The 26,212-nt window shown below is 36.4% G+C and overlaps 1 protein-coding gene across 3 annotated transcripts in view; it reads right to left on the bottom strand.

The window, feature by feature from the left end:
* The window catches only part of MBP (myelin basic protein), a 141,817-nt gene that overhangs the window by 12,603 nt on the left and 103,002 nt on the right, over positions 1-26,212 (bottom strand). For all 3 annotated transcript variants that reach the window (XM_034429329.3, XM_034429332.3, XM_087890382.1), the window contains exons 4-5: positions 20,405-20,835; positions 605-715 (exon numbers count right to left, since the gene is read on the bottom strand). In XM_034429329.3, the coding sequence (XP_034285220.1) occupies positions 605-715; positions 20,405-20,835 (542 nt within the window). The remainder of the gene's footprint in view (positions 1-604; positions 716-20,404; positions 20,836-26,212) is intronic.

Here is a 26,212-nt window from a genome sequence, read left to right as displayed (position 1 = left end):
AAGTTTGCAAAAGGTTATTGGCTCAAATATATTGATTATCTGAAAGAACTCCCACGTGTATATATAGGTTAAATCCATAGACAGGCACATGAGTGCACACACATGTGTGTTTACACATCCCTACCCAAAGTGGTTATTTATTTCACTGTAGTAGATGGTTTCTTATATTCTTTTGAATTTGTAGGACTGATCCTCCTATTGAATAGAACAGAGCTGGGTTTATGGATAAATAGCAATAGCACTTAGACCTATACTGCTTCATCATGCTTCACAGTACTCTCTAAGTGTTTACAGAGTCAGCATATTGCCCTCAACAATCTGGGTCCACATTTTACTGACCTTAGAAGGCTGGAAGGTTGAGTCAACCTTGAGTTAGTCAAGATCAAACTCCTGGCAGTGGGAATGCAGAGTTAGCCTGCAATATGGCATTCTAACCACTGCGCCACCACATCTCTTGGAAATAAAAGATTTCCATACCCACTGAGAGCTGTGGATTAGAACAATCCCTTTGCAACTCCTCTCTACCAAAACTACTTAGAGCCTGGCAGTTCATGTTTCCTCAGGACATAAAAGTAGAAATGACTTAGAAGAAAGTAAAACTTACAATGTTCCTGAAGAAGTGGACTACTGGGTTTTCATCCACATAGCGTCCATGGTAAGATCTTGGATGAGGCAGAGAACTTACGTGGCCTACTCTGGAGGCATGGTGATAGTCCTGAAACACAGGGTAGGTCATACCTGTAGATCAGCATGTATTCTGAAAGTAATTAATGTTCCCCTCTTGAAATCAAATTATGAAAACAACATGGATGTATCCATTTAATTGTCACAGAATTGCATTTGATTTGATAAAAACAAAACCATTTTAAAAAACTGAAAGTTGGAGATATATTTCCAATGATTATTACATTTAGATGAAGGAACATGCTGCCTGGAGAATTCTGGGAGTTGAAGTCCACAAATCTTAAATTTGCCAAGGTTGGACACCCCTGATTTACATGCTATTGCTAAGATGCCTTAATTGATTTATCTCTTAAAGATCATTTCTTTTCAAAACTAATTCTTTATGCTTTAATTTCATGGACAGGAAAGAACTCATTTGAAAAAGAATAACTCTTCCAGTTTTCAAGCAAATACTTTTTTTTTTCCCCAAAAAATCTCTCTTGGAGTTCTAGCAAATTGAGATTGTTTGTACGCAGATCAAGTATAGTATATTGTTATTAATTTGCAATCCAAAGTTTCCTCCATGCATCTACCTATTGTTGAATCACAAGGATGTGCAAAGATATGGAATAGAGCTTCTAGAACTCCTTCCAACTCCTTTAGCAAAATGGCTGTAGGAGGGCTCTGTAGTTTCTTTTATGTAAAGAAATATTTCATTTATTTATTTATTAAATTTGTTTGCTGCCCATCTCACCTTGGGGAGGCTAACAATATTAATTCTGGGTGGTTTACAATGTTAATAGGTAAATGATGCCTATGTTGCATTCATGTATATCGAAGTTTATCTAGGGTTTAATCAAATTATTCGAGTACATATTTGTGCCTCTATGGTTATCTATGTTTCTGTTCTCCCTTCATGTTGTATCTGCATGCTTGTGTATATGTGTACACCAGGAACTTGCATAAGTTACACTCTAAGCCAGGGATGTGCAACTTTAAGACCTGTGGAGGTTGGGGAACTCTGGGAGTTGAAGTCCAAGTCTAATTGCCAAGGTTGGACATGCCTGGTCTAAGCCACGTAAAACAGGATGGAGCAAGGCAGAGGGAATTTGAGCTTCTACCCAACCTGTTTTCCCATCAGGATATATTGGGAGATTTTTTTTCCCCCTGGATCGCTTTTCTTCACAGCCCAAGATTGGATCTAGGCCAGTTTAAAGCTTGAGGTTTCTGTTCTGTTTCCAGGGAATTATCCTGCTGAGAGACAGGCAGAATCATGAGCCTCTTAACCCAATTAACCTTTCTAACCCTCTGTTGAGTAGGAAAGAATAAAAAAAGAGAGGTCAGATGAGGCTAGCCAAATGGCTTTTTTTTCCCTGGCCCTCTAAATTCCAGGGTAGATACAGAAAGCCATTTAGGAGTTGGTCATCTCTTTAAACTCAATACAGAAAATATGTAAACATATGAAGAATAAGTCACCAGCGACATGATTGAACAACATTTAAAATGTGACCGGATGCTGGTATTTTATGCTTGTGAGAACTGATGGCGCGTCTCCATTGAAATTTTTAGAAGCAATGCTGGATTAACATGAACCAGAGGAAAAGCAAAGAAATGAGTAAATAATTATCTTTTATTAAACCAAGCATTACTCTAAACCTAATTGCCTTTAAGTTGCGAAGACATCGTCTTTAGGCATCAGTGTTTAAAACATGCATGTCAAAAATGAAGTAAAGTATGAAATTATAAGAAAAACCTGTTGTTAAACTAGTCATAATGAACGTTCTTCCTATTTGACAGGCCTTGGGATGAAATTTAGTACACACACATACACACATACATCCACATACTCATACATCATATACATACACACATACATATTCATATGTACAGTTGGCCCTCTGCTTATAGCAATATCAATAGCATTTAGATTTATATACCGCTTCACAGTTCTTTACAGCCCTCTAAGCAGTTTACGGAGTCAGCATATTGCCCCCCAACAATCTGGGTCCTCATTTACTGACCTTGGAAGGATGGAAGGCTGAGTCAACCTTGAGCCTGGTGAGATTCGAACTGCCAAATTGTAGGCAGCCGGCAGTCAGCAGAAGTAGCCTGCAGCACTGCATTCTAATCACTGCACCACTGCAGCTCATACTTATGCTGTGAGAGCCTAACAACGGACACAGCCAATTCTTGTCCTTACTGTGATTTTCTTTAGGGAGTGGTGACTTAAGGTTGACGATAGAAACAGAAACCTCCCAGGGGCCTGTCTCTCCACTTCTCAGCCTTAATACCACCTAAATATTGGAAATGTTGCTTTTGGCTATTTTGATATAATGTCAGTTGCTAGAAATATGGAGCATGCCTAAGCCACAGGCAACCTGTAACTGACTTCATATATCATACCATGAACTAGCTAGGTCATAAGGACAAATGGAATCTCCACAGAATGATGTAGCAAGAAATGAATTTGTTCAGTGTTGCAATTAGTACATTCTCTCTTCCTCCATAATATTGCATCTAGTTTTGCAAATCTTCAAAACTAATATGTCATCTTGGCTGCATAAAGATTAGCACTCAGAGAGGTGTGATTGTAGCTATCCATATAATTAGTCACTTCCAGTGCTACTTGATGTCTTGGATGGCAAATGGAGGGTACGACACTGTGCTCTCTTGAAATAACTTTCCATATTTAAGAATGATTAGTAGCCCAGTCTGGAGGGAATTAAAATATGTGATGTACAGTTTTTCCTTCTATCTACCACCCTATGAAGAATTTTGTGTAACTTAAAAATTCACATTGTTGTACATCGGTGGAACTCCTGATTATGCTCCCTGCCTTCAGCCTATATCCTAGAAGACTATAGGGAAAATATGACACAATGTGCAGTAAATAATATATGCATTTTAGAAGATTAATTTCGTGATTTTTTCTTGGGTATCATAAAAATATGCACATACTTACCTTCAGTTCCAGGAATACCTAAATTAAAATTTGAACATAGTGCCTGAATGAGTCATCTTTGCCTTTGCCACTAATGCTGGCTTGTCATTAAAGATCTCAGATGCTCTGAAAGAAAGTTCGCAAAGTACTTCAAAATTACACAACTATATTTTTGGTTTTTTTAAATTCAGTTTATTGAGATACATAGCTTACTCTTTATGAAAGCTTGTAAAATTTTCTATTTTTTAAAAAACAATGTCTCTGTTAACATGTAATGCAAATTCCAATATTGATTTGATCCAGTCACTCCTGTAAGGAAAGATTTGTCCCAAAGAGAATAATGGAATAATAGAATTGGAAGGGACCTTGGAGGTCTTCTAGTCCAACCCCCTGTTCAAGGAGGAGACCTTATACCATTTCTGACAAATAGAGTCTGCTAACTTCCCACTGTTTCATGTCGACTGTTTATCTGATGGTCCGTTGTCTCTTCTGATGTCTATTGTTAAGATGAAATTCTACAGAGGGTCTGTGAAAATGAGGCACTCTAGATCAATCCTCGTGGGAATCCATTACAATTTATATCCAGGGGTAGATGGGGAGAGAATTAAAAAAAAGAAAGAAGGAGGAACAATATGCTGGCTCTGTTCACGATAGCACAGTCCTTGATTATTTGTGCCACTGCAGATTTTCCTTGACGTGGGAAGAAAAGAGACAGCTTCCTTTTTAAAAAAAAAATTTTTTTTTTGGCTCTGGCTGGATGGTCATAATTGCTTAATACATCCTGAATCATGTGCTGCCACAGCATAGATTTGAGTTAACAGGCTAGGATAAAGGATACATTTAGAGACCCATCTTGTTCAAAGATGCCTATTAGTTAAATGTTTGGAGACGAAGTAACAAGCCTGTTAAACATTAGCCTGGGGCAAAGACGCAGATTTGAATATTCTATGAGAGATCAAAACCGTACAAGCAAAAATAAAAGCTGGCTGTCTCGATTACATCTATTGAACTTTAAACATTAGAATTAAACAAAGATATATATTTTTTTTACTGGGCTTTGACTACGTGGCTGGAGACCCCAACTTTCAGTGCTGCATTTTAGTTAAAAATCATCTTCACCCTGCACCAGTTATTCTACAGATGGCTTTCTGTGAGCAGATTGTAATGGTTTTTGGTATTCCCCCCCCTCAAATTTCTGAAAATTTTTCCTCTCAAGTCACCATCACAAGTTGGAATAGTTTTTATCAAATCAGCAAATGCAATTCAAGCATATCCACATGGTAAACTAAACCAAGTCTGTTGAATGAAAATGCTGAATTATGTAAGAAACGTCTTTTTAAAACCAAGTGAATGACTGTATTTTTTGAATGATTGCTCAGATGCTGCGAAAATGAATTCTTTAATGCTGCATCACCTTGTTTTCAAAGAAGGAAGGAAGGAAGGAAGGAAGGAAGGAAGGAAGGAAGGAAGGAAGGAAGACATAGATTGGAAATGCAGTAAATGTAAAACTAAAAGTTTACGAAATCCTGCCATTCCTGCTTTATCCATGGATAGCTAGAGCCAAGAAAGAATTGTTGACAGGTTACTACCAAACAATACAATGGTTCTCAAGTCAGAGTGTTCTCTGGGGAAAGAGTTTCTGTTTTTAATTCATTTTAAACATCCTGATCTCCTTTTCCAATAGCCAGTTTTCAACCACATGCAAGAAAAGAGATATATTCTGGTCATGAATGAAAATGAAACTCAGGAGGACTCATACAAACATCCTGCCTGCACCTGCTGCAGTGGGATTTTTCTCAATGTATGTTGTAGAAATTCTGGGATGTCTCTCATCCTGAAGGCACCAGGTTGGGGAAAGACTTCAGTAATTGGTAGCTTCAAGCTGAATGTTAGTCCATCTTGCTGTCTGTTTGGTTTGAACAGATTTGGCTTTACAAATAAGATTGGCACACTTCTGTCTCAGGTGCCTTGATAAAAAAAAAAAATTAAAAAATCCTGATTGCCCTCAATTGCCTGGGGAACCAGTTCTGCTGAAACACAGGAGACGGGGCCATCTCCATCTCCAGCTTTTGTAACTAAGCAACAAGAATTACCAAGGCAACCAGACACTTTCAGGTAGATAAAAGCTAGTAGATAAGAGCTGAATGGTGGGGTGACTCTGGACTGAAAGCTCTTTAAACATGCCAGTCATCCAACTAAAGGACTTGGGGGGTATGAAGAAGAAAGTTGGGGCTATAAAGCTTTGTTGTTGTTATTTTCAACCACCTGGCTTCCCCTTTTTCTCTTAACGAGGATGGGCTACAAAGACAGGGCTGTTCTTATCCTTGAAATTGATTCCGACATCAGAAAGCTGTGTGTTCTCCAATATCTTTGTAGCCGTATCAAAAGTACAGTTATTACCTTTTTGTTTTTTTAGAAGCATAACCAGCTCAATTCTCTTGTAACCTGAAATCTTAGTTTTTTATTTCAACCGAAATTGAGGTGTTTAACGGTTTTTATATATCGGTTTTATGATGTATTCCCCAGAGTCGCTATATGAGAGAGTTATGTAGATGTTTTAAAAAAGCAATGAAAAATAAAATTAAATTGCCATTTTTTTTCTTTCTTGGCCAAACAAAGCCTTATTCTGAAAGACAGAGTTAGTTTTTGCTATTGAAGAACTATCAATGATGCATTTGCAAGAACAAACGAAGCATGATCATTGGGGACCTTGGGTACTTGTTGGGAAGACAGTATTTCAACTGGTGCATCTTTTCTTAACCAACCATACATCGTATTTTTCGGAGTACAAGATGCTCCTTTTCCCCCCCTAAAAGAGGATGAAAATTTGGGTGCGTCTTATAGACCGAATGTAGCCCCACCCACCCAATGGCCCTCACTCTATGGCCTCTGGCTCCCAGCAATTTACCTCCTTGCAGCAAGCAGCAAGAAGAAACAGCCCATTTCAGCTTCAGCACAGCCTAATTAGCACAAGTTGATTGTCGGTTGGATCGGTCTCCCGACTCTCAGCTGTTTCAGGCTGCAGGGATTGCCCTTGCCTATTGTTGCAGGCCTCTGCTGTTTGCTGCAAAGAGGTAAATTGCTGGGAGCAGATTTTTTTTTCTTGTGTTAATCAAGCTATGCTGAAAACGAAAATGAAAGTATTGCTGTTTGCTGCAATGAGGCAAAATTGCTGGGAGGCAGAGGCAGAGTTCTTTTTCTTGTTTTCCTCACCAAAAAAGGTAGGTGCGTCTTACCTAGTCCGGAGCGTCTTATACTCCAAAAAATACAGTAAGTTGCAGCTATGTAAGCAATTTCTCTCCGATACCAATGACACTAATATAACTGCCATGGGTCCTTTACTTAGTCAATTAAAACTACAACAGAATTCAGCACCACTTTCCTGCCAAATCTTACTAAAATAACAGAACTTTGTAAATAATCAGTTCTAGCTGAAAGGTATTGTGAGGAGGGAAAATGACATTTTTAAAAGTAAGAATTTAAGACACAAAAAATGGACATTTTCTGTCATTTAGAAAGGACCAGTGATAGGTTGCATAAACTACTCTCCAATTTCAGTCCTATGTTTTGGATATCTTCCAAGCTGGCAGGAAAAAAACAGCTTTTATAATCCCAAACTCTGGAAACTATTGGTTGGAAAAGGCTATGTTTAGGCCCTTTCTTTTAACTGTATTCTTTAAATCACTGTCATTCTAGTACCTGCATCTTGGAAATATAATACTTATATTGCATCTGAACAGAAACACGTAACTCTAAGGGGAAAGATAGCATGGGGGGGGGGGAAACCTGGTGGGATAGTTTCTTTGAAAACTTGCTTTGCTCCATTAACAGAAGATCCCAGAAGTGCCAAAGCAAGTGCATTATTAGTAAGGCTCATTATCTGGGTAGTACATTATATGCCAAAGTATATTGAGAAATTCATCTCACTCTGCTCAGGAAGAACATTGCATTGACAGTTGTGGTTTCATTATTACAATTTCGGCTAGAGTTTTTAAAATGGGCAATCTGAGCCTATTTAAGTCTTCTGCAAGTAAAAAGTATGATTTTCACCACAGGTATGATGATTTTGTAAATAATTACAGAATTGCAGCCTGGCCTTGTTTCTTTTCATATGCAATGTTTGCCTGCTGTTCTCCAGCAAATGCCACTGATAGTTGCATACACCTAGCGGTCTACGGTATTTCAAGGAAATTTAACATCTTGTCTTTTTCTAAAAATGTATTTAAAGTGAATCGACATGCAGATACACAGACACACAGACATACACGTCCTACATCACCAACCCAAATGATAGCAATTATACAATGAAGAAAGAATGTAAATGAAATTAAAATAATTATTAAAATAAACTGGATGTGATAAAAGCAAGAAAAAAGTTCCAGATTAAAAAAGATCCATATAATTACTATATGTAAATATAAAATAACATTTACCTTTGTATCCACAATGAAAATTGGGCTTGTTGCAAAGGGTACCAAAGATTTTTGGTGCACATTTGAAAATCTAGCAAATAATTGCAGTACAAGGTTTTGCAGAATATGGTAAATGTATTCGTCTTTCAGCTTTGAAGAAGATATTATTGCTTTTGTTTGTTATATTGTAGCATACATTTTTTAAATCCCACATTGAATAAAATAAAACTGAATGAAAAAAAATCAGATAAAATTTGTATTATTTAAAACAAATGACCCTATTTTTGAGGGTGGGGGCACTATGTATTCAAACCTGGGCTTCTTGCACTTATAAATGTGATAAAATTCAAAAACTGTAATACTCTTGATAAAATTGAGTATTAAACTGAAATACATTTAATCTTCCAAGCGCATTATGAAATAAGATAGGTTGGTAGATAAGTCCTGTTTGTGCACTGACAGTTTCAGACTCTCTGCAATTTATGCCCGGTAATAATTCTTGTAATTCCCTTTTTTACTTTGAAAAGTGTAGTCCTTGCTGTTATCTTCTGGGTTTAGAAGTAATATGATTTTTAAAGAACTATTGAAATTCTGAAATTCACTGAAAGAAAATTAGTTATATGAAAGAATGCTAAAATATCCTGTAATGAAAACCTATTATTTCCGATAATATTTCTTTCAACATTTAGTCAAACTAGAAAGGACTGGTAGGATTACTAAATTTGGGTTGCAGAAACCTGACAAACCACTAGCCGGCAGCAACGATGTACATTCATCTTGAACCTTTGTTTCCGTTTAGTGATGATTCATTGTTTTGCAGGCCACATTTAATAGCTCTTGTATTATATAATTGGATAATTGCATACTTTGAAATGACTTAGAGGAGAAGCTTCAAAATATGTGGAAGCATAAGTACAACACATTTTTAAAGCAGCTGCATCTTTTCTCAATTAGTCTCCTTAAAGCAACTGTATCTTTAACATGGCTCCTTCTAGTGGCTGTGGCTGTGTGATTGAAAGTGCCTCTTTTGAATCAATTGTAAACATTCACCACTCAATATTATGTTATCTGCGTTATTCTACGGCATTATCACTTCCCTTTGTATTGGACATTTATTTAGAACAATATTTGTATTCATGTCTGAATGAAATAACTCTTTCCAAAACTAACTTCCACTTTTTAATTTAATATAGCCAACATTTATTTAATTGATCTTTCAAAAGTATTTCTGCCCAAAAATGGTGCTGAAGAAAACTAGCAATTATACAAAGATAAAATATGACTTGGGAGGCAGAGGGGACGGGGCCAGTCAGAATTTTTACTACCAGTTCTCCAAACTACTCAAAATTTCCACTACCGGTTCTCCAGAACTGGTCAGAACCTGCTGAAACCCACCTCTGATCATATTGTATCATTCTACAAGGGCTGTAATTGCTACCTGTTTCTTCCTGGGCATAATTCAAAATATTTGTTCAAGTTTCCTCAGGAGACTCCTCCTCCAGTACCAGTCAGTCTTGATGGAGAGATCCTTCTGGATGTGTTTATATGGTTGAGGTAAGAGAAAAGGCCTTCTCAGTGGCTGAAACTAAACTTTTGTTACTCCCTACTTCAGAACAATATTCTTCTACGTAGTATTTTAGCCACGGGCAAAGATATCCTTTTATAAGCAAACAATTTCTCCCCTGGTAACATTAAATGTTAGTAGAAGCCATTTTATCCCTCTGCTAGATTTACAATTCTTATTAAATACTTTTGTAAGCGTGCTTGTTTTTGACTTTCAAATATTTTAAATTTGGTGGTAGTTTAACTGCTGTAAATTACCCTAAGTAATTTGTATGCATTGAAAACATAAAATATAAAAGCATAATAAGTGGACCCTGCCATAGTGTGGGAATAATACTTGGAAGAAGAAAACATAAAAAATAGTGTCTTTATAAACACTTTGAGAATGGAAGAGCCCTCTTGAATATAATGTATTTGTCTGCTGTTGGAAAGACAATGGGGAAAGAGCAAATTTGCTTCATGGGTAAGAAGTTCCAAATCCTAGGAGTAGCTACTGAGAAGGCCCTGAATTTTCACCAAGACTGCCTCCCACAGTGATAAGCCTGAGAGAAACGCTTCTTCCAAAGTCCCTGTATGGGATAATTCAGTTGTTTCAGATGCACTACCTATATAGTTATGATTTTCATAACTAGTCCCTGAACATACTGTATGCCTGGAAACAGAACTGTTAAATATTACATGTTCATTACAATGGATCCTGTTCAGACTTTAAATTGCAAATTTCTACATCAGGTGAAGTTTTCAACTATTTTTCCAAGTTAGCTTCAACTCAGTGATCACATATAGGTAGTCCTCGACTTACAACCATAATTAAACTCAAAATTTCTGTTGCTAAGCATTTGTCGGCTGAGTTTAGCCCCATTTTACGATCTTTCTTGTGGCCATTGTTAGATGAGTCCCTGCAGTTGTTAACTCAGCAATACGGTTGTTAAGTGAATCTAGCTTCCCTGCTTCCTTGGCTTGTCAGAAGTGATCACATTACCCCCCGCCCACCCCTGGCACTGCAATATCAGAAATACATGCCAGTTGGCAAGTGTCCAAATTTTGATTGTGCGACCATGTGGAAGCCGCAACAGACATAAGTGTGATAAATGGTCATAAGTCGCTTTTCCCAGTGATGCTGTGACTTTGAATGGTCACTAAATGAATAGCTGTAAATTGAGGAGTACACTTGCATATGCTACCTTCACCCATGGACATCATTAAAGAAGATGGCATTTCCTGCTTCTCTTTCTAATTGCACATTAAAGGGGAGAGATTTAAACTGGCTATGGGCCATCCAGATTAACAATTTTCAGCTACAGCCAATGCGCACTCACTCACTGGCATCATGCATTGCTTCTTGTCCTGCCTTCTGATGCTTTTACATATGACGTGTGCTTCCTTGTTGGATGCATTCTCAGAAGCAATGTTTAGTTCACATGGTGCAAAACTGAATAGGGCTTAATGAATAGGCTGCATTGATCAGTGCTAATCGTAACAGTTCTTACCAGAGTCAGGTTGTATGAATATATAACTGAGATAGGTAAGAGGATGACTTTCTTCTGAGGTATGTTGGGGATATTTTGTTTGCTTTGCATTATTATTTTTTCTTCCTAAAAGGGTAAACACTGTTTAGTATTTAGTAGAAACATGTATTTATGCATTTATTTAACGTATTTTTATGCTGCCTCAATACGAGAACTACTCTGGGCAGCTCCCATTAAAAATACAACATAAAAACAACCTCATTATAAAAATAAAAATGCAACACAAGAAATATAAAAAAATAGATGGCAACAATAGTTCAGCTCAGAGAAAGTCTCTAAAAAGGAATCTCACTCTTTAGAAATATATGGAAAAGTAGCAAAGAGTGAGCCAGACAATTTGTCCCAAGGAGACTAAACTACCATTGACACTGCAATCCAATCCAATCCATCAATCAATGTCAGTCAGCCAGCCAGCCAGTCAGTCAGTCAGTCAGTCAATCAGTCTGTCAATCAGTCAATCACTCTGTCAATCAATCAATCAATTAGTCAGACAATCAATCAATTAATCAGCTGGTCAATCAGTCAATCAAGCAATAAAGCAATCTCCCCTTGCCTCACTCTCTAAACCTTGCCAAAGTGTGGGAGTAGGAGCGGTTTCTTCCTGCTAGATCTAATGGTTTGGGTCAAAATTGGCTAGAAAAGGCAGTCCTGAAGAGATCAAAGTGCCAAGCCATGGATTAAAGAAATTGTCTAAATTAAATCAGAAATCTATTGGCAATTAAAGCATGGAGTTTTGCGCTCTCAAATTTGGGTAAGTATTTCCTCACTTCTACAACAGAAAGCTTCACAAATATAAAAGGTTGAATTGGGGTCTTATAGAACATTGAGTCTGTGAGTAGAGAACTGGAGGCATGAACCATTGTGTACAAAAATATGCTGAATCCCCTTATATTTGTTTGGAATTATTATACAAAACATTTAAAATACACAACATAAACAATTGGGCACATACAAATAACTTTTTGGGATGAGCAGGGAATCCTTGCCCTGTTTTTTTATATGGTGTTGCGCAGATTTTTTTAATACGGTATTGTACAAAATTTTGATAACAAAATATACATTTTAATACTGAGCCTATAGTATTATTGCAGACTACCAGACTTATTAAGAATTTTAATTTTACGTCACTTATTTTACATCACTATGTAAAAGCCATATCTTTTACATAGATATGGACGGCCCCTGACCTCCGCACCTTCCGCGCCGACCTAAAGACATGGCTCTTTCAGCAAATTCCTTGATCTGCCGTGCATTTTAATTTGGGGGATTTGGGGTTTTTAGATCGGATTTTAACATTTTAATTCTATTTATTGTTGGGTTGTTTTATTCTGTGAGCTGCCCTGAGTCCCTTGGGAGAAGGGCGGCATATAAATTTGACAATAAATAAATAAATAAATAAATAAATAAATAAATAAATAAATAAATAAATCTATAGTATTCTTCTGCATATGGGCAGTTATTAGTCAAATTCATCGTATATTTGAAATTGTGCTTAGTAGTGAAACTCCTTCTTTCTCCTTTTTTGTTGATTGGATGTCTTGATTTTTGGCTTCAGAAAACAAAAAAGATTGGAATTTGTCATGCAATTTGCCTAAATAACAACCTCCAACCAGTGGAGGTTGCTTCCAAAAATACAATAGTGGTTACCATCTTGAGTGGTTTTAATTTGAGGGAGGCTAAAACTAATCACTTTGGCTGTATAACCACATCAGTAGTAATGTGCTTTGCTCTACCAATTGCTGAGCAACAGTAACAGGAAAGCATGACTACATTCCGATTCTAGACTACATTCCTATCCTATACACTGTACTCAGTGGTGGGATTCAACTAATTTAACAACCGGTTCTCTGCCCTAATGATTTCTTCCAACAACCAAACTGCTTTGAAAGTTAACAACCGGTTCTCCCAAAGTGGTGCAAACTGGCTGAATCCCCACCACTGACTGTACTCATGTCCTGTTCATGTCCTACTCCTGGATTTCATACTGGAAAACATTTCAAGTATTGTTCAGAGGTCTATGTCAACATTAGCAGATTCCAAATGAATTGTTGATAAGCAAAGAGAATCTTGATTCACAACTTTAGTTGGTTTGACTTTCTCTTAAAAAGGTGGCATATTTACTTTTTAACATTTTTTGTTTTGAATCATGCCCTGAAGTATTAGAGTTTTTCATTTGTGTATATTCAATACTTCCCTATTATGAATTCTATCATCTTATGCTGCAGGACATTTGAATCCCCAGATTCAACTCAAAAAGGGAATCTTAATGAAAGGTAGTGTTGTTTACAGAAATACCTTTTCTTATACCATAGTTTTCTTTAGAGAATTTCTTGCTTGCTAGTTAATTAAAAAAAAAAAGGATTAATTCTCAGGCTTGCTTGGAGAGCTAGAGAGTTGGCTGTCAGAAGTAAAGCATTTCACGTGGGAGGGAAATTATATATATCTTTACCTTTTTTCTTGATATCAAAACATTGGTTGAACTTCAGCTAATGTGATTGCAGAATCTTCTCTTGTTTTTGCCCAAGGATACATTTCCTCAGATTTAATTGTTAGAGTTTGCATGTTGAGAGTGGGGTAGTTACCAATTAAAAGCAGAAAATGTTATTTTTTCCCTATTTTTCATTTCTTCTAATCACTAACCTGAATAAAGAACAGTTTGAACCTGTCAGGGTCTGAACTAATCTGAATATTAGATCAAGACCACAAGAAATCTAGTCAAAATCCTCACATCCTAGGATTCCCACTCTGCTGCAGAAATCTGATCTGCAAACCTAAAGATGCCATTTCACCAACTCTGTACATTTTAGAAGACAAAATGATGGTTTTTACCTGGGTTTGGACAGTAGTAAGTGTAGTTAAGAACAAAATTTATGGCTATAGTGGGAGAAAAGAGTGGTTTCCATAGAGAACATTATAGAAAAATCCGGTAAGAGGCAAGCACATTTTGTAGCAATCTCTGAAGACTGAATTATCACATATCAGGGATGTATACATTCTGAGGGTTATTTATTTATTTAATTGAGCCGAACTGTAGATCCCTTTAACATGATCCATTTTATTTGAAGCTTGTTACAGTTATCTATTTTACATTTTGGTGTTCTTCTCATCTCAAATCAGCTATCTTTCAAAACCCACAGTTTTTGATCCCGATCAACAGAATACAGTATGAAAATATATGACAATGAACATAAGATGTTAATGTATTAACATAATGTATTAACTTCTTAGTACATCATTTTACAGTGAGAAAGGTGTTTAAAAAGTCCTTTATCAATGCTTACGAAGATCAAATATTGAAACAAAATCATGTTAATCACAGACTCTGGAAAGCTAGTACTGTTGATTATATATTTTACAATGCTACAATTTATATCTCAGTCGCACAAAATCTACAAGAGTGTTATAGACATGACAATGTTTTGAAAGAAGAAAAAGTCACAGTACATCATTTCTTTCAGAAAGTATATACATATTGAAAGACTTAAGAGTGAAAATGAAAAAGTCCTATTGATGTGGCTAATTTCTTGAAATATGTTGCACTGAAAGTACAGTCTATTATAGCTATTACTATTAAACTGAAACAAGTCTGGGTGCTTTGCTTCATTACATTTTACTTTCCACCTTTTTTTTTTTTTTTAATTTGATTTATATGCCGCCCTTCTCCGAAGACTCAGGGCGGCTTACAATGTGCTCAGCAATAGCACCTTGAATGGTCTGTGATTAAATAAGAAGTCCCTGGTGAACCACAACTTCTGACATCACTGGAATTGTTGAACCAATAAATTACAGTTATAAGATTCATAACAATTAAGCAAATTGAAACAATAATGTGCGATCTTAGCTTCTTCTGAATACCCCAGATAGAAGCACAAAGACTCTCTGGTTTATTCAAAGATCGTTGCAAAGAGAGAAGTAAAGGATGGAAGGTATTTACAAAAGAACAATTAATATTTTAGCTTAATAAATCAAGAGATTATCGTCTGAATGTGCCTTACATCATTCAATTCATATTAACAATGATCTAACATATGTTCTGAGAAAAAAAAAACACCCAAGCTTTTTATTCCTGAAATATTTCTGTCCAGTTTCTTATTGACCAAATGTACCTGAAGCTTAACCATAAACTATTTCAATTGATTTTAGATGCACCTATTTTTGAGAATTTAATTATATAAAATATTTAGAAGCTACATTAAATAGAAAATGTGTCTATTATGTCATTAAGCCTAAAAAATTCCAGCATGTTTTTACCAATGCATAGCTCCTGAGTAGCAATGTGGTTGCTAAGCTGAAATTGTTTCGATGTTGACATTTCATTGGAATCTAGATTGACAAAGCCATTCTGGAGTGCAGTCTACACGGTTTTATGTTGCGTTTACAAAAGGAACAGGGGGCCACTTAGAAAAAAATCCACCCCTTCCAGTTAACTGTTACAAAATAAAATACAAAATCAAACTGAGTCTCTCCGTTTCTACCTCAGTTTCTAACCACCAAACTGGCTCTCGGTAAGTTATTTAGAAGCTGTATTAATAATTAGGTCAATGAAAGATCTCAACGTTTCATGCTACGAAGGGGTGCAGAGACTGTATTGGTATTCTGTGTAGCTAACTCATACAAACCTTTAGGATCATCCCATAACTGTTATGGGCTTGAAATGACAAACTAATTTTAAGTGGTTAATAAAATAATCATCTTAGTAAGAAGGTATCAGAAGGTAATACTTTGATGTAAAGAAATAATTTTATGTTCTATCATGAAAACAGAATCATTTTTCAAATGGGACAAGCATCTAATCCAGCTTTCTAAAATCATCCATTGAACTGACTCTTTGATATGATAATGTATGATTCACTTCAGTGAATCCTGGGGAATGCTTGCTTAAGTATCTGGAAACACCATGTTTGGCACTACATGTATCATTTCCCCCCCTGCTATGTTCTATAAAAATGTTATTTGGAATTAAGAGGCTTTGAAACTAAACAGGCTTATAATAATAATAATAAAAAGTCTCTCTGTGCTGGAGTATAGAAACATGAATAATGGAGGAATGTATTGTGAATGGCTGAGTTTGTAGAAATGGCTAAATTGTTTAATTAAGGAGACAATGGCATTAATTTATAAAAGACTGGAAACTCTTTATCGTGGTTTTGCTGAAAACGAATAAAAATGAACTGATTTCAGGATGTATTGATTTAAAAAGTTAAGTTTATGGGAAGAAAGGAGCTATGATATGCAATATGGGAGGGTGGAGGTGATAATTGCTATGCTTGCAACAGCTGCAAAGAAAAATCAGAAATGGCTTCCTTAGCTACCTTTCTTTTTCCATTTTTTGTTATTGTTCACTTTTTCTTTTGTCCTTTTATAATCTATTTCTTATTCTATTTATTTTACATTTCTGTAGTTTTCAAAATCTGCGTAAGATCTTTTAATAATATTTATTTATAAAAATACTCCTCTAGAGGTGTCAGCTGGATATTCATTTTCAATTGTCAAAACCATTTGACTGGAGGTTGCCATCCAAGGTACAAATAGCCATCTTAGACAAGTTACTCTTCCTTAATGGTGAAAAGCATCTTTGGGGAAGCGCCTATCCTTTGCCATTCCATAAAATTCAGTTCATAGGGTTTCTTTGGAAATGTGGTTGTTAATGTTGCAGTTGTTTGATTTTTACTAAAAACATGTCATAGTGGTGATTTGGGGTCAATTTATATGACAATCAGACCAACAATTTCAAACCTTAGATTTGTTCTCTATTAACTGTAATTTCTCACTATACATATATTTAAGATGATACATAGGTGATTTGCATCCTGCCACAAAGGAGCCTATAGTTATATATTCAGTTTCATGCCTTTTATTATTTTCCTATCCCTTCCTTTCACGTTTCGTAAATAACAAGGTAGCTGAGAATCTGCATCCTGCAATGATGAAGAGGAGGTAGATACAAAGTAACTATTCTTCAGGCTTTCCTCCATCCCACTCTCTTTAAACAAAGCATATTATTATTCAAACATGTGTTTTTTCATCCCTAGATATTAATAAGAAAATGTCCCGCTGCAAAGAATTTATAATGATCTTTCACTGAATGTCAGAAGCTTCTCTGGACAAAAGGGTTACTGTGTTTGCTGCATTCCAACATTCACTGATGTGGGCAGGTCAGTTATATAAACTAGGATTGCATTGCTTGGGGAAGAGATTTAGCATATTTCTCTAACTATCATCCTAACTTACTCTGGGAATCGTTTCCAACTGACTTTAGATAACATTTCTGGTAGCTGAAAAAGCTCTTCCTGTCTTATGACTTTACAAATCCAAAATACTTTCCAGGTAAATAGGATCTGAAGTTTTACTGAGGTATACAGTTATAATTTTAGTTTCTTTGTTCCATTTGAAGAGAGGTCTGTGAATATCATGGTATGTGGGAATGACCTTGGGTGTCAGGTGGAAGAATGATTAGATAAGAGGCAGCTGAGGCCACAAAAGGAAGAGATGCATGATAAACACCTCAGAAGGGACCCTCCTTAGCTTCTTGCACTGTAAAAGTGAGGGGGAGATATGTACTTTCCGACAGGCAAGAATGCTCTTAATGTAACTTTACAATATAGAGGGAGTGTGTACTCTTGTCTGAATTACTTCTCAGGATTGACAGTGAGTTTGCTCCCTCGTGATTCTGATTGCCCAGAAATGTTCTTCTTTGAATACAAGATGCAGTACAAGGGCAACAAGATTTCATTTTCCAGATGCTTTCAAAATTTACAGTGCTTGTTTGTGTTAACTATTTATATACAATATCTAGACACATTTAATAGGAGGGATACAGTGTATTTCCAGCTATTCTGACATAGTTATGGATAAATCCTTTTCTGCCACTCACAAAAGTCAAGAAAGTCTAGGATGATAATAATTCTATGCTTTCCTAAAAGCATAAACATGCACATACAGTATTAACAAAAGTTTATAGCACTTACTGAATTAACTTCCAGCATTGAATTTCTCCTGGAATGGATTCCTAGGATAATTTTTCATTACCAGCATTATTATTTCAGAGAATAAATAACGCTGTTGCACAATGGCATAGCCATTTGTTAATGATTTTGTCTCAAATATCGACAGTCCAGCATTTAAAAGCAGATGTTCAGTTCCAGGTAGACAATATTTGGAACTGTTTATAGCTTTTTAGTTTCTGTCCTTGAGGCACTGAGTTTTAGGTTGTGACAATTGAAATGCATCAATATGAAGGCAATGGAAACTGACAACAGTGAGCTATGAATCAACCATGCAAAACAATCATATATCATACAGAACTGTTTTTGTCTATATACAAATCCACTGTACAAGGTAAACAGCAGTTATTGCTCAATACAGAGCCATCTACAGCTTGAAGCAGATTTAATTCCCTACCACTAAGTGCTTGAAATGAAACTTTGTGAACGATGGTGTTTCAAAATTGTGACTGACTGATTATCATAATGTTCTTTTCATCGATCATAAATAGGTAATTTTACAAGCATGCCATATCAGTCAGTTTTGCCACTTCAAAACATTTCTGTATATACAAGAGGGGCCATTGATCAGCCTGGACAACACTGTAATAATACACAGAGTTTCAAAATTTCTCTGAAAAAGAATCTTAGGAGAAATTTTTTAACTACAGTTGATTGTTCTTGCAGCTACTTTCTTGCTCTCCTCTTTCAAGGCTGTCCAATATATAATGTGAGTCCCCTTTACAAGAGCTAGACTGTGAAGCAATTCAACATCCTATTAAAAAAGAGAGTTATAGCACCCAAACTCCTTGTTCTGGCTGCCAAGTACCACAATATAATGAATTACTCGTAGAAATAGTCACCTGTATCTTCAATAGTGTGCTAAGTTTCATACTCTCTGATCCCAGCTGAAGTATTTAGAACTGAGATGCACTAAAATATCTTAAGGCTTCCCTATTTTCCCCAAATAAGATTTGAAACAGAACAGCAAAGCAACGACAATAAAACCACTATTGAATTTAATTTACAGACAGTAGATATAAATCTACATTGTGGAAATCAATGGTTGAGCACATAAAGAGATACAGTAGCAGAGAAAAAATATTTTTTGCCTAAAGATATAGAATGGAATAAAATACATCAACATGGCTTTTCTTACAGCAATGTAAGAAACTGCCTTGCTGCTCCTCAGACTGCTGAGCCATTAGCAAACTCAACATTGTCCACACTAACTGGCATTGCTTGTTTGGGCTATAGGTTAAGAAATGCCTTCCAGTTTGGTCAGGACATGCTACTGGTTGGACTTTTTCCATACAAATGATGTCTGCTACACTTTGCTGGCCGTCTAGCACTATTACCTACACTGAAAAGAATCTATCCAACCAGAAAGCAATTTAAATAGTAATTTGAAGTAAGAGCCAAAAATGAAATGATTTAGAAAAAATATTACAGTGATATATAACATTAAAAGACAAATAACCGGCAAACAAATGTTTTTCTTGTATCTCAGCACTTTCATTTTGCTTTCTCTTTATCCTCATTAAGATACCCATTCCTATTGGGCATGATATTTGCTATTGCCATCCCCTTTTAAAAGTAATAAAAGTTATTTCTCATGTTCCACCTCAAAATTGATGTTCATCAAAAGTGCAGTTAAATATACTTAATACAGACATGGTCTAATTTCGTCACACTTTTCATTCTGTTTGAGGGAAAAGAGAATATTAGGCTTTGACTGGGTTTCACATTTGCTCTGCATTACAATAGTCTTCTAACTCTGCCTAGTGCCATGGAATTGCCCACAGGAACAAAAAACAGACATTAAACTAATACATTTTAAACCAAAGTCACTGCATAGAAAGATATCATAGAAGTATTGCATCAAATTACAAACATTCTAGGATTCTTCTCCAGGCTTTCAGAAACTCTGCAAGCAGTGTGATAGGAGGAAAAATAAATCAAAAGAACACTAACACTTTTCTCAATATACATAGGGTGAGTTTTACAACAAGTGAACAACAAAAATCCTAACTTCTGAAAAATCCCGACAATCAAAACTGAGGCATCCAAGAGAATGTTCCTAGTCAACTCAAGGTTATTATATTTTTTGTAGGGATATTTTCTAGTACACTGTTTTAAACATTGGACAAATAACCAACAAATAACCAACATTGTATTAGAACTTGATAGATAACATCCTTTTTGGCTAAGCCAATTCTTGCTCTTTGGAGATTATTCAGTTCTTGTGATTTTTCTCCCACCCTCCTTTTAGATTTCTTGCTGCTAATCTGTTCTCCTTTCCTCTGAGCTCACCTTGCCCCGCCTTGGATAATGCTTGTCACCGCCAAAGAATCTGCCCAATGAATCAAGTAGACTTGGTTCCCTGTATCTTCGTGGAGATCCATGTCTAGCATGGTCTATGGCACTTGCAGTTGCAAGTTTGGAACCATGCCGGAAAGAGGAGCGTTTTTGTGAAGCCATCAAATCCGAATTCTCAGAAGCTGCTGCTGCACTGTCTTCCTGAATGGTCTGCAGCTCATCTGATTCAGAGGGCCGATCTTTGAAGGTGTTGTCTTCTCTGCCTGGGGCATCTCGGGAAAAGAGGCGGACCAAATGGGGGCGACCAGTTGTGTCAGCTGGGTTGGCTTCCTTCCAGGTATTCTTTGGATCTGCTGTGCCCTTGGAGTCTGTCACCGCTCTGCTCTTAGTGGAGGTCCCATTGTTCTGGTTCACATCTGCCTCTCCTGCAAACAACAAGGATGAGATATGAATACAGGCCTGTGAAAAACAGAATGTTAGAACAATGGTGCTTTCTTCCCCTTGCCTTGAGTTAGCTGCTTCACACAAAAACCATAGATTATATGCAACTGCAACAGATCTGCCTTTTACTGAACTTAAATATATATAATTTATAATATACATGTATATATATAATTAATATATATACATATATAATTAATATACATATATAGTTTATATATATATATAATTAGATTATATATAATTATTAAAACTTATAAATTGCAATGTATCACACAAGTTGATGTGTATTTATTTATTCACTTGAAGTCAGTCGTTAGAAAGACAACGTTCCTTAAGTGATTGTTTAGGTAAAATATTAACAGAAATTGCTAATGATTCCCAATTTAAAACTTAAGATGAATCATATTTAAATGTATTATATATTTCTTTATTAAATTTCAAGATTTTATCCTTTTACAAAACCCCACGAAGCTTCCTGTCCATTTCCCAAATGCTGATTTTCCTGATTTTCACCAATATTAGTCTAGGGTGAAAACTAATATGTGACATTTCTTTAAATAACGATAAGACACATATGGTTGCTTCTGTTGCTACCTATGTTCCATTTTTTCCTGATGGTTTCATGTGCTTTTCAGTTTGTTATGAAGAAGCAATGGAGCCTGACTGATGAACATTTGTGAGAACCCTCATCATTGCAGAAAGCATTTCAAGTTATTAATACCTGGCCTATGGCAATAAATTATATTAACATTCTAAATGTACAATATAACATTTCCTTGTGATTTCACAATGTGTTCCTCATTTGGAACTGATAGACTGCTGCCCTATTTGAAGTAGTGACAACATCCAATCAAGATAGCAGTGGCCTTTTAAAAATTCTGATTGTCACTCATATTTTAAGGTGCATGCTTCACTCAATAACAGCTGCCAATTTTAATTGCATGAAATATGGCATTAAAATTAGTTTTGCTTCATCACGACAGCCCCAATTAAGGCTTTGGAACCAAAGGCCATTTCATTAATAATATTTCTGCTACTTTCCTTAACTTCAGTCACTTTTTTGCTGACTCTAAATGTACAAAATTAGAATGGATATGTTAATATCTTATAATTGAGCATACATTTTGTTATACAGAAACTTTGAGGCTGAAATAAAAATCAGATATTAAGATTCTATGAAAAAATATAATTTTACTTGTTAACACTAACCAAATTCTATACCATAATATGCATTCATTACATGAGAGAAAGAAAAAGAACAATGAAGATATTGTGTCTAATTATATGCATTAACAAAACACCAGAGCATCTGCATGCTAATATTTTTACTACAGTTGTGCTTTTGTAAGAATGCATTTAATTCTGGACAACAATGGAGGACATTTGTGCCACAAAAGGAGCTTCTCTCAATCCCAGCAAGAATATTTTACGCTGTTCTTCAGTAAAGAAGATATACACTGACAGTTTTTATTCTCCTATTCCTTGTGATAGTGGCATAATTGGTATGGTATAGCATAATGTGATGGCATGGTATAACTGTAGATACATTTACTGAAGACTATAAGATTCTCTTTTGCAAATGAAACTAAAATTGTATTCTAAAAATAGGTTTTGAACAAAAGGTTTTGCCTGATCAACAAGAGATGGGTAGCATAATTCAAAGGACTGTAGCTAGTCAACCAATATTTTCCTTGTCATGAATTGCTATGCAGTGAAGCAACAAAAAACTGGCATTATTTATGATGGGAAAAGACTTTGGACAGTGAAGATGCTAACCACACAAAAGTACCCCCTGGCACTGTGCCTATAGGTGCCTCTCTTGAGGCTTGGAGTTAGTCCCACCAACTTCTTTTTAAAGATTCTTTTTTAAAATAAGAATTAATAATTAAGCGGGAAGCCAGCTTACTGTAAAGCAAAGTACTAACCTCCAACATAGTCTCTTCTGAAACGTTCTAATGAAATAAGAATAGTAGGCTCAAACCACATCTAATGCTTTGTTTGCAAATATGGCCAGATGACCAAATAAAATATGAAGTAAGCTGGGTGGTTAAAGTATCCTAGAGAAGGGGTCCCCGACCCCCAGTTCGTGGAGTGGCACCTGTCTGCGGCATGCCATAAACTGGGCCGCATAAATAAGCAAAGCCCTATCGATGGGATACAGGCAGCACCCGAAACCATGCCTCCTCTGGTCCCCGGAAAAACCTCTCCCTCCGGAACTGATCCCTGGTGCCCAAAAGGTTGGGGACTGCTGTCCTAGAGGATACACGAGTCTTTTCTGCATGGCAATGTCCACAACATGATCTCAGAATTCCAAATATGCCCATCAGCTCAATAAATTTACATTCAAACAGAGCAATACAACTTGGTTTTTCTATCAATGGGGTGCCTATCAAAATTGGTCACCTCTGAATATGCAGGGTAAGAGAAGATCTATTAGTGAAGTTGCTGATAACTTATCAACAATCCCTATCAATTCCCATGAAAATATATTTGAAGAAATACACATAATTTAATACAGTAGCATTAGAACAGCCCTGTTGCACCAGTCCAAGGCCTACTTCAGTCTAACATTTTAGATGACGTACCTTGTCAGCGGTTGACCCTGTTCTTTGTAACATCCTGCCTTCAGACTTAAGAAAAAATCTCCAATCCTTTGAGTGTTAGACGATCTTCAAAACATACTTATTCCCAATAGCTCTGAAGCTCCTAGGCTGCCTTAGTTAGATTGTAAATGGTCTTTGATTGTATTTCTATTGATTGGTACTATAAACTGCTGTCATCTCTTTCAGAAAGCCAGGCAGGGAACAGGCAGCACAAGGACTACATGAAGTCTACTTTATTTTTATAGCGTATATTAAAAGACTCTTGAAAGCCTGCCGGAGTTTGATCTTTCTTCATCTTCTTATAATAAACAGAATCAAGGTAGAGTTTCTTCTTTCTCAGGACTGAATTGCTATTTGCTGTACTTAACAGTTCTTATGTTTTCCTTATTCAAGATCATCTCTCTAAAATGGAGGGTTATGAATAATTGTACAAATAGGCAAATACATGTTATTTTCAGAGTGACCAATCAGATGCTTCTTGAGGGATCTCCAGCAAGAACAGAGACACAGTTCTCTTCCCTTGTATACCCCTGTAAGTAGCATAGGGTGGCATGTTCCAGATGTTTTACATAAAACTTATAAAATGAGTTATAAATTTTCCTCCTGGATTCAAAATTAGTCTGTCCATAGGAGCAATGATTATATCCAGTGGTGGTATTCACTTACCTTTCCTACCGGTTTGCAAATGTGAGCACGTGTGCGCAGGGCCTTGCGCGCATGCGCAGATCATCAAAAACAGGACGTAATGATGTCCGGGCAGGTGGGCGGAGCCTCCCGCAGCCATCGCTACCGGTTCACCCAAGCTGGATAGAACTGGCTGAATACCACTCCTGATTATATCCAAGCTCAATCTATGAATACAGAGACTATACATTTCTAATGTTAACACAAGAACACATTCCCCTGAATTGCTTTTGACGTCAGTACCTGCTGCCTCCCTTGCGTTTATTTGCGGTGCTATTTCAAGTTTCATTACAAGCAAAAATACATGGCATGAAAAAGCATTCAGGAAAAATAAATTACCATCTGTCAAGTGTGGCTTAAGGATCTGGAAGAAAACTTCTGGCTCTTCACAGATTTTCACACAGTGGGGGAAATATGAATTCCTGCTAAGATGAGATTGAAAAAACAGCCCTAAAGCGAGATTCTGTAGTGTACACCTAATGTTCAGCACATCTTTGTTTTCTAACTAGTTTTGGCTTGGAAGTTGGTTATTTAGAGTATGGTGTAGGGAGAGAAGGAGCAGAAAACAAAAGTCTGTGGTAATAGGTGGTGGGATTTGCTATGGCAGTAATTTGGAATGTATGAAAAGCATGTGGCAGCCATCCATATCACCCCACAGAGACCTTAAACAAATACACACATACACACTCTGAATCCAAGACTTTTCAACAAGGAAGTTCTATTAAAACACCCACAGATTTCAAGTAAATGTAATCTTTTGTGTTTCTGGAACGTGTAGTTTCTAAAAATTTAATTCTAGCATTTCATAGCAGAGTTCATAAACAGTGCAATGATAATATGTATTTTCTGGGATTCTTTACCTGTAGGAGTTTGTCCAGGGGTGAAATGTAAAATTTGTTACTACCGGTTCTGTGGGCGTGGCTTGGTGGGGAGGGGTAATGTGACTGGGTGTGCGTGGCCAACTTCCCCCCCCACTTTTCAAAGCATTTTTTCTAATGCTTTGAAAAGCCTTTGCCGATCAGGCAACTCAGCTGGGATTGTCACAGAGGCTTTTTAAAAAATGCCTCTCTGCCAATCAGGCAACTCAGCTGGAATAGTCAGAGAGGCTTTTTAAAAAATGCTTTGAAAAGCCTCTCTGCCGATGAGGCAACTCAGCTAGGATCGTCAGAGACTTTTCAAAGCATTTTTTTTACCACCTCTTTGGCCAAGAGGTTGCAGAAAAAAATGCTTTGAAAAGCCTCTGACGATCCTAGCTAAGCCGCACGATCATCAGAGGCTTTTTTTTTTTACTTTTAAAAGCATTTTTTTGTCGGAAGAGGTTGTAGAAAAAATGCTTTTAAAAGTAAAAAAAAAAAGCCTCTGATGATTGTGCGGCTCAGCTGGGCATGGTGGGGGGGGGGCAAGGATTTTTGCAACCAGTTCTCCGAACCACCTGCCATCGCTACCGGATCGGGCGATTCGGTCCGAACCGGGAGCATTTCACTCCTGAGTTTGTCTCCTATTTTTCAGAAGAAAGCATATAACTTTCTTCTTCTATAAGATATGCTCCAGCCAAGGAATGTTGCTTCATTTTGATATTGATATTAAATAACCTAAATTGTCAGTCTTACATATGGCAGAAACCGTCTGACTGGCAACCCAATTTGTGACAGTAAGCTACACAGAATTAAAGAATTATCTCCTAAACTTCCCATTTTTATTTCACTGAATGTCTTAGGGCTTCATGAGACCTTGAAACTTTTTTGGACGTAAACTTACCTGGAAACTTTGAAACATTCTCCCGACAAGAATAGGAAGACATAATATATATTTTTTTACCAGATACAATGATTTAGATATGGAGTTGATCAATTGGAAAATATAGTGAAAAGTATTTATATAAATAAAGAACAGAGTCCTGTCAATTATGTTAGTTTCTTTTTAAGACTGGTTTTAGGATGGGGATGCAATTTAGTAATTTTGTATAGGTTAACTGCAATTCCTATTTCAATATAAATTTTACCTTTTAAGATATTAAAACCTTGTTTTTATGGGTGGTTGTTTCAAAAGTGTGCCTGGAGAATTGCTAGAC

The sequence above is a fragment of the Pantherophis guttatus genome, chromosome 3, assembly GCF_059756535.1.
Source record: "Pantherophis guttatus breed Tessera chromosome 3, ASM5975653v1, whole genome shotgun sequence".
NCBI classification, from domain to species: Eukaryota; Metazoa; Chordata; class Lepidosauria; order Squamata; family Colubridae; genus Pantherophis; species Pantherophis guttatus.
Note: the sequence above shows the minus strand (reverse complement) of the source record. Positions and strands in the feature narration are given on the sequence as shown.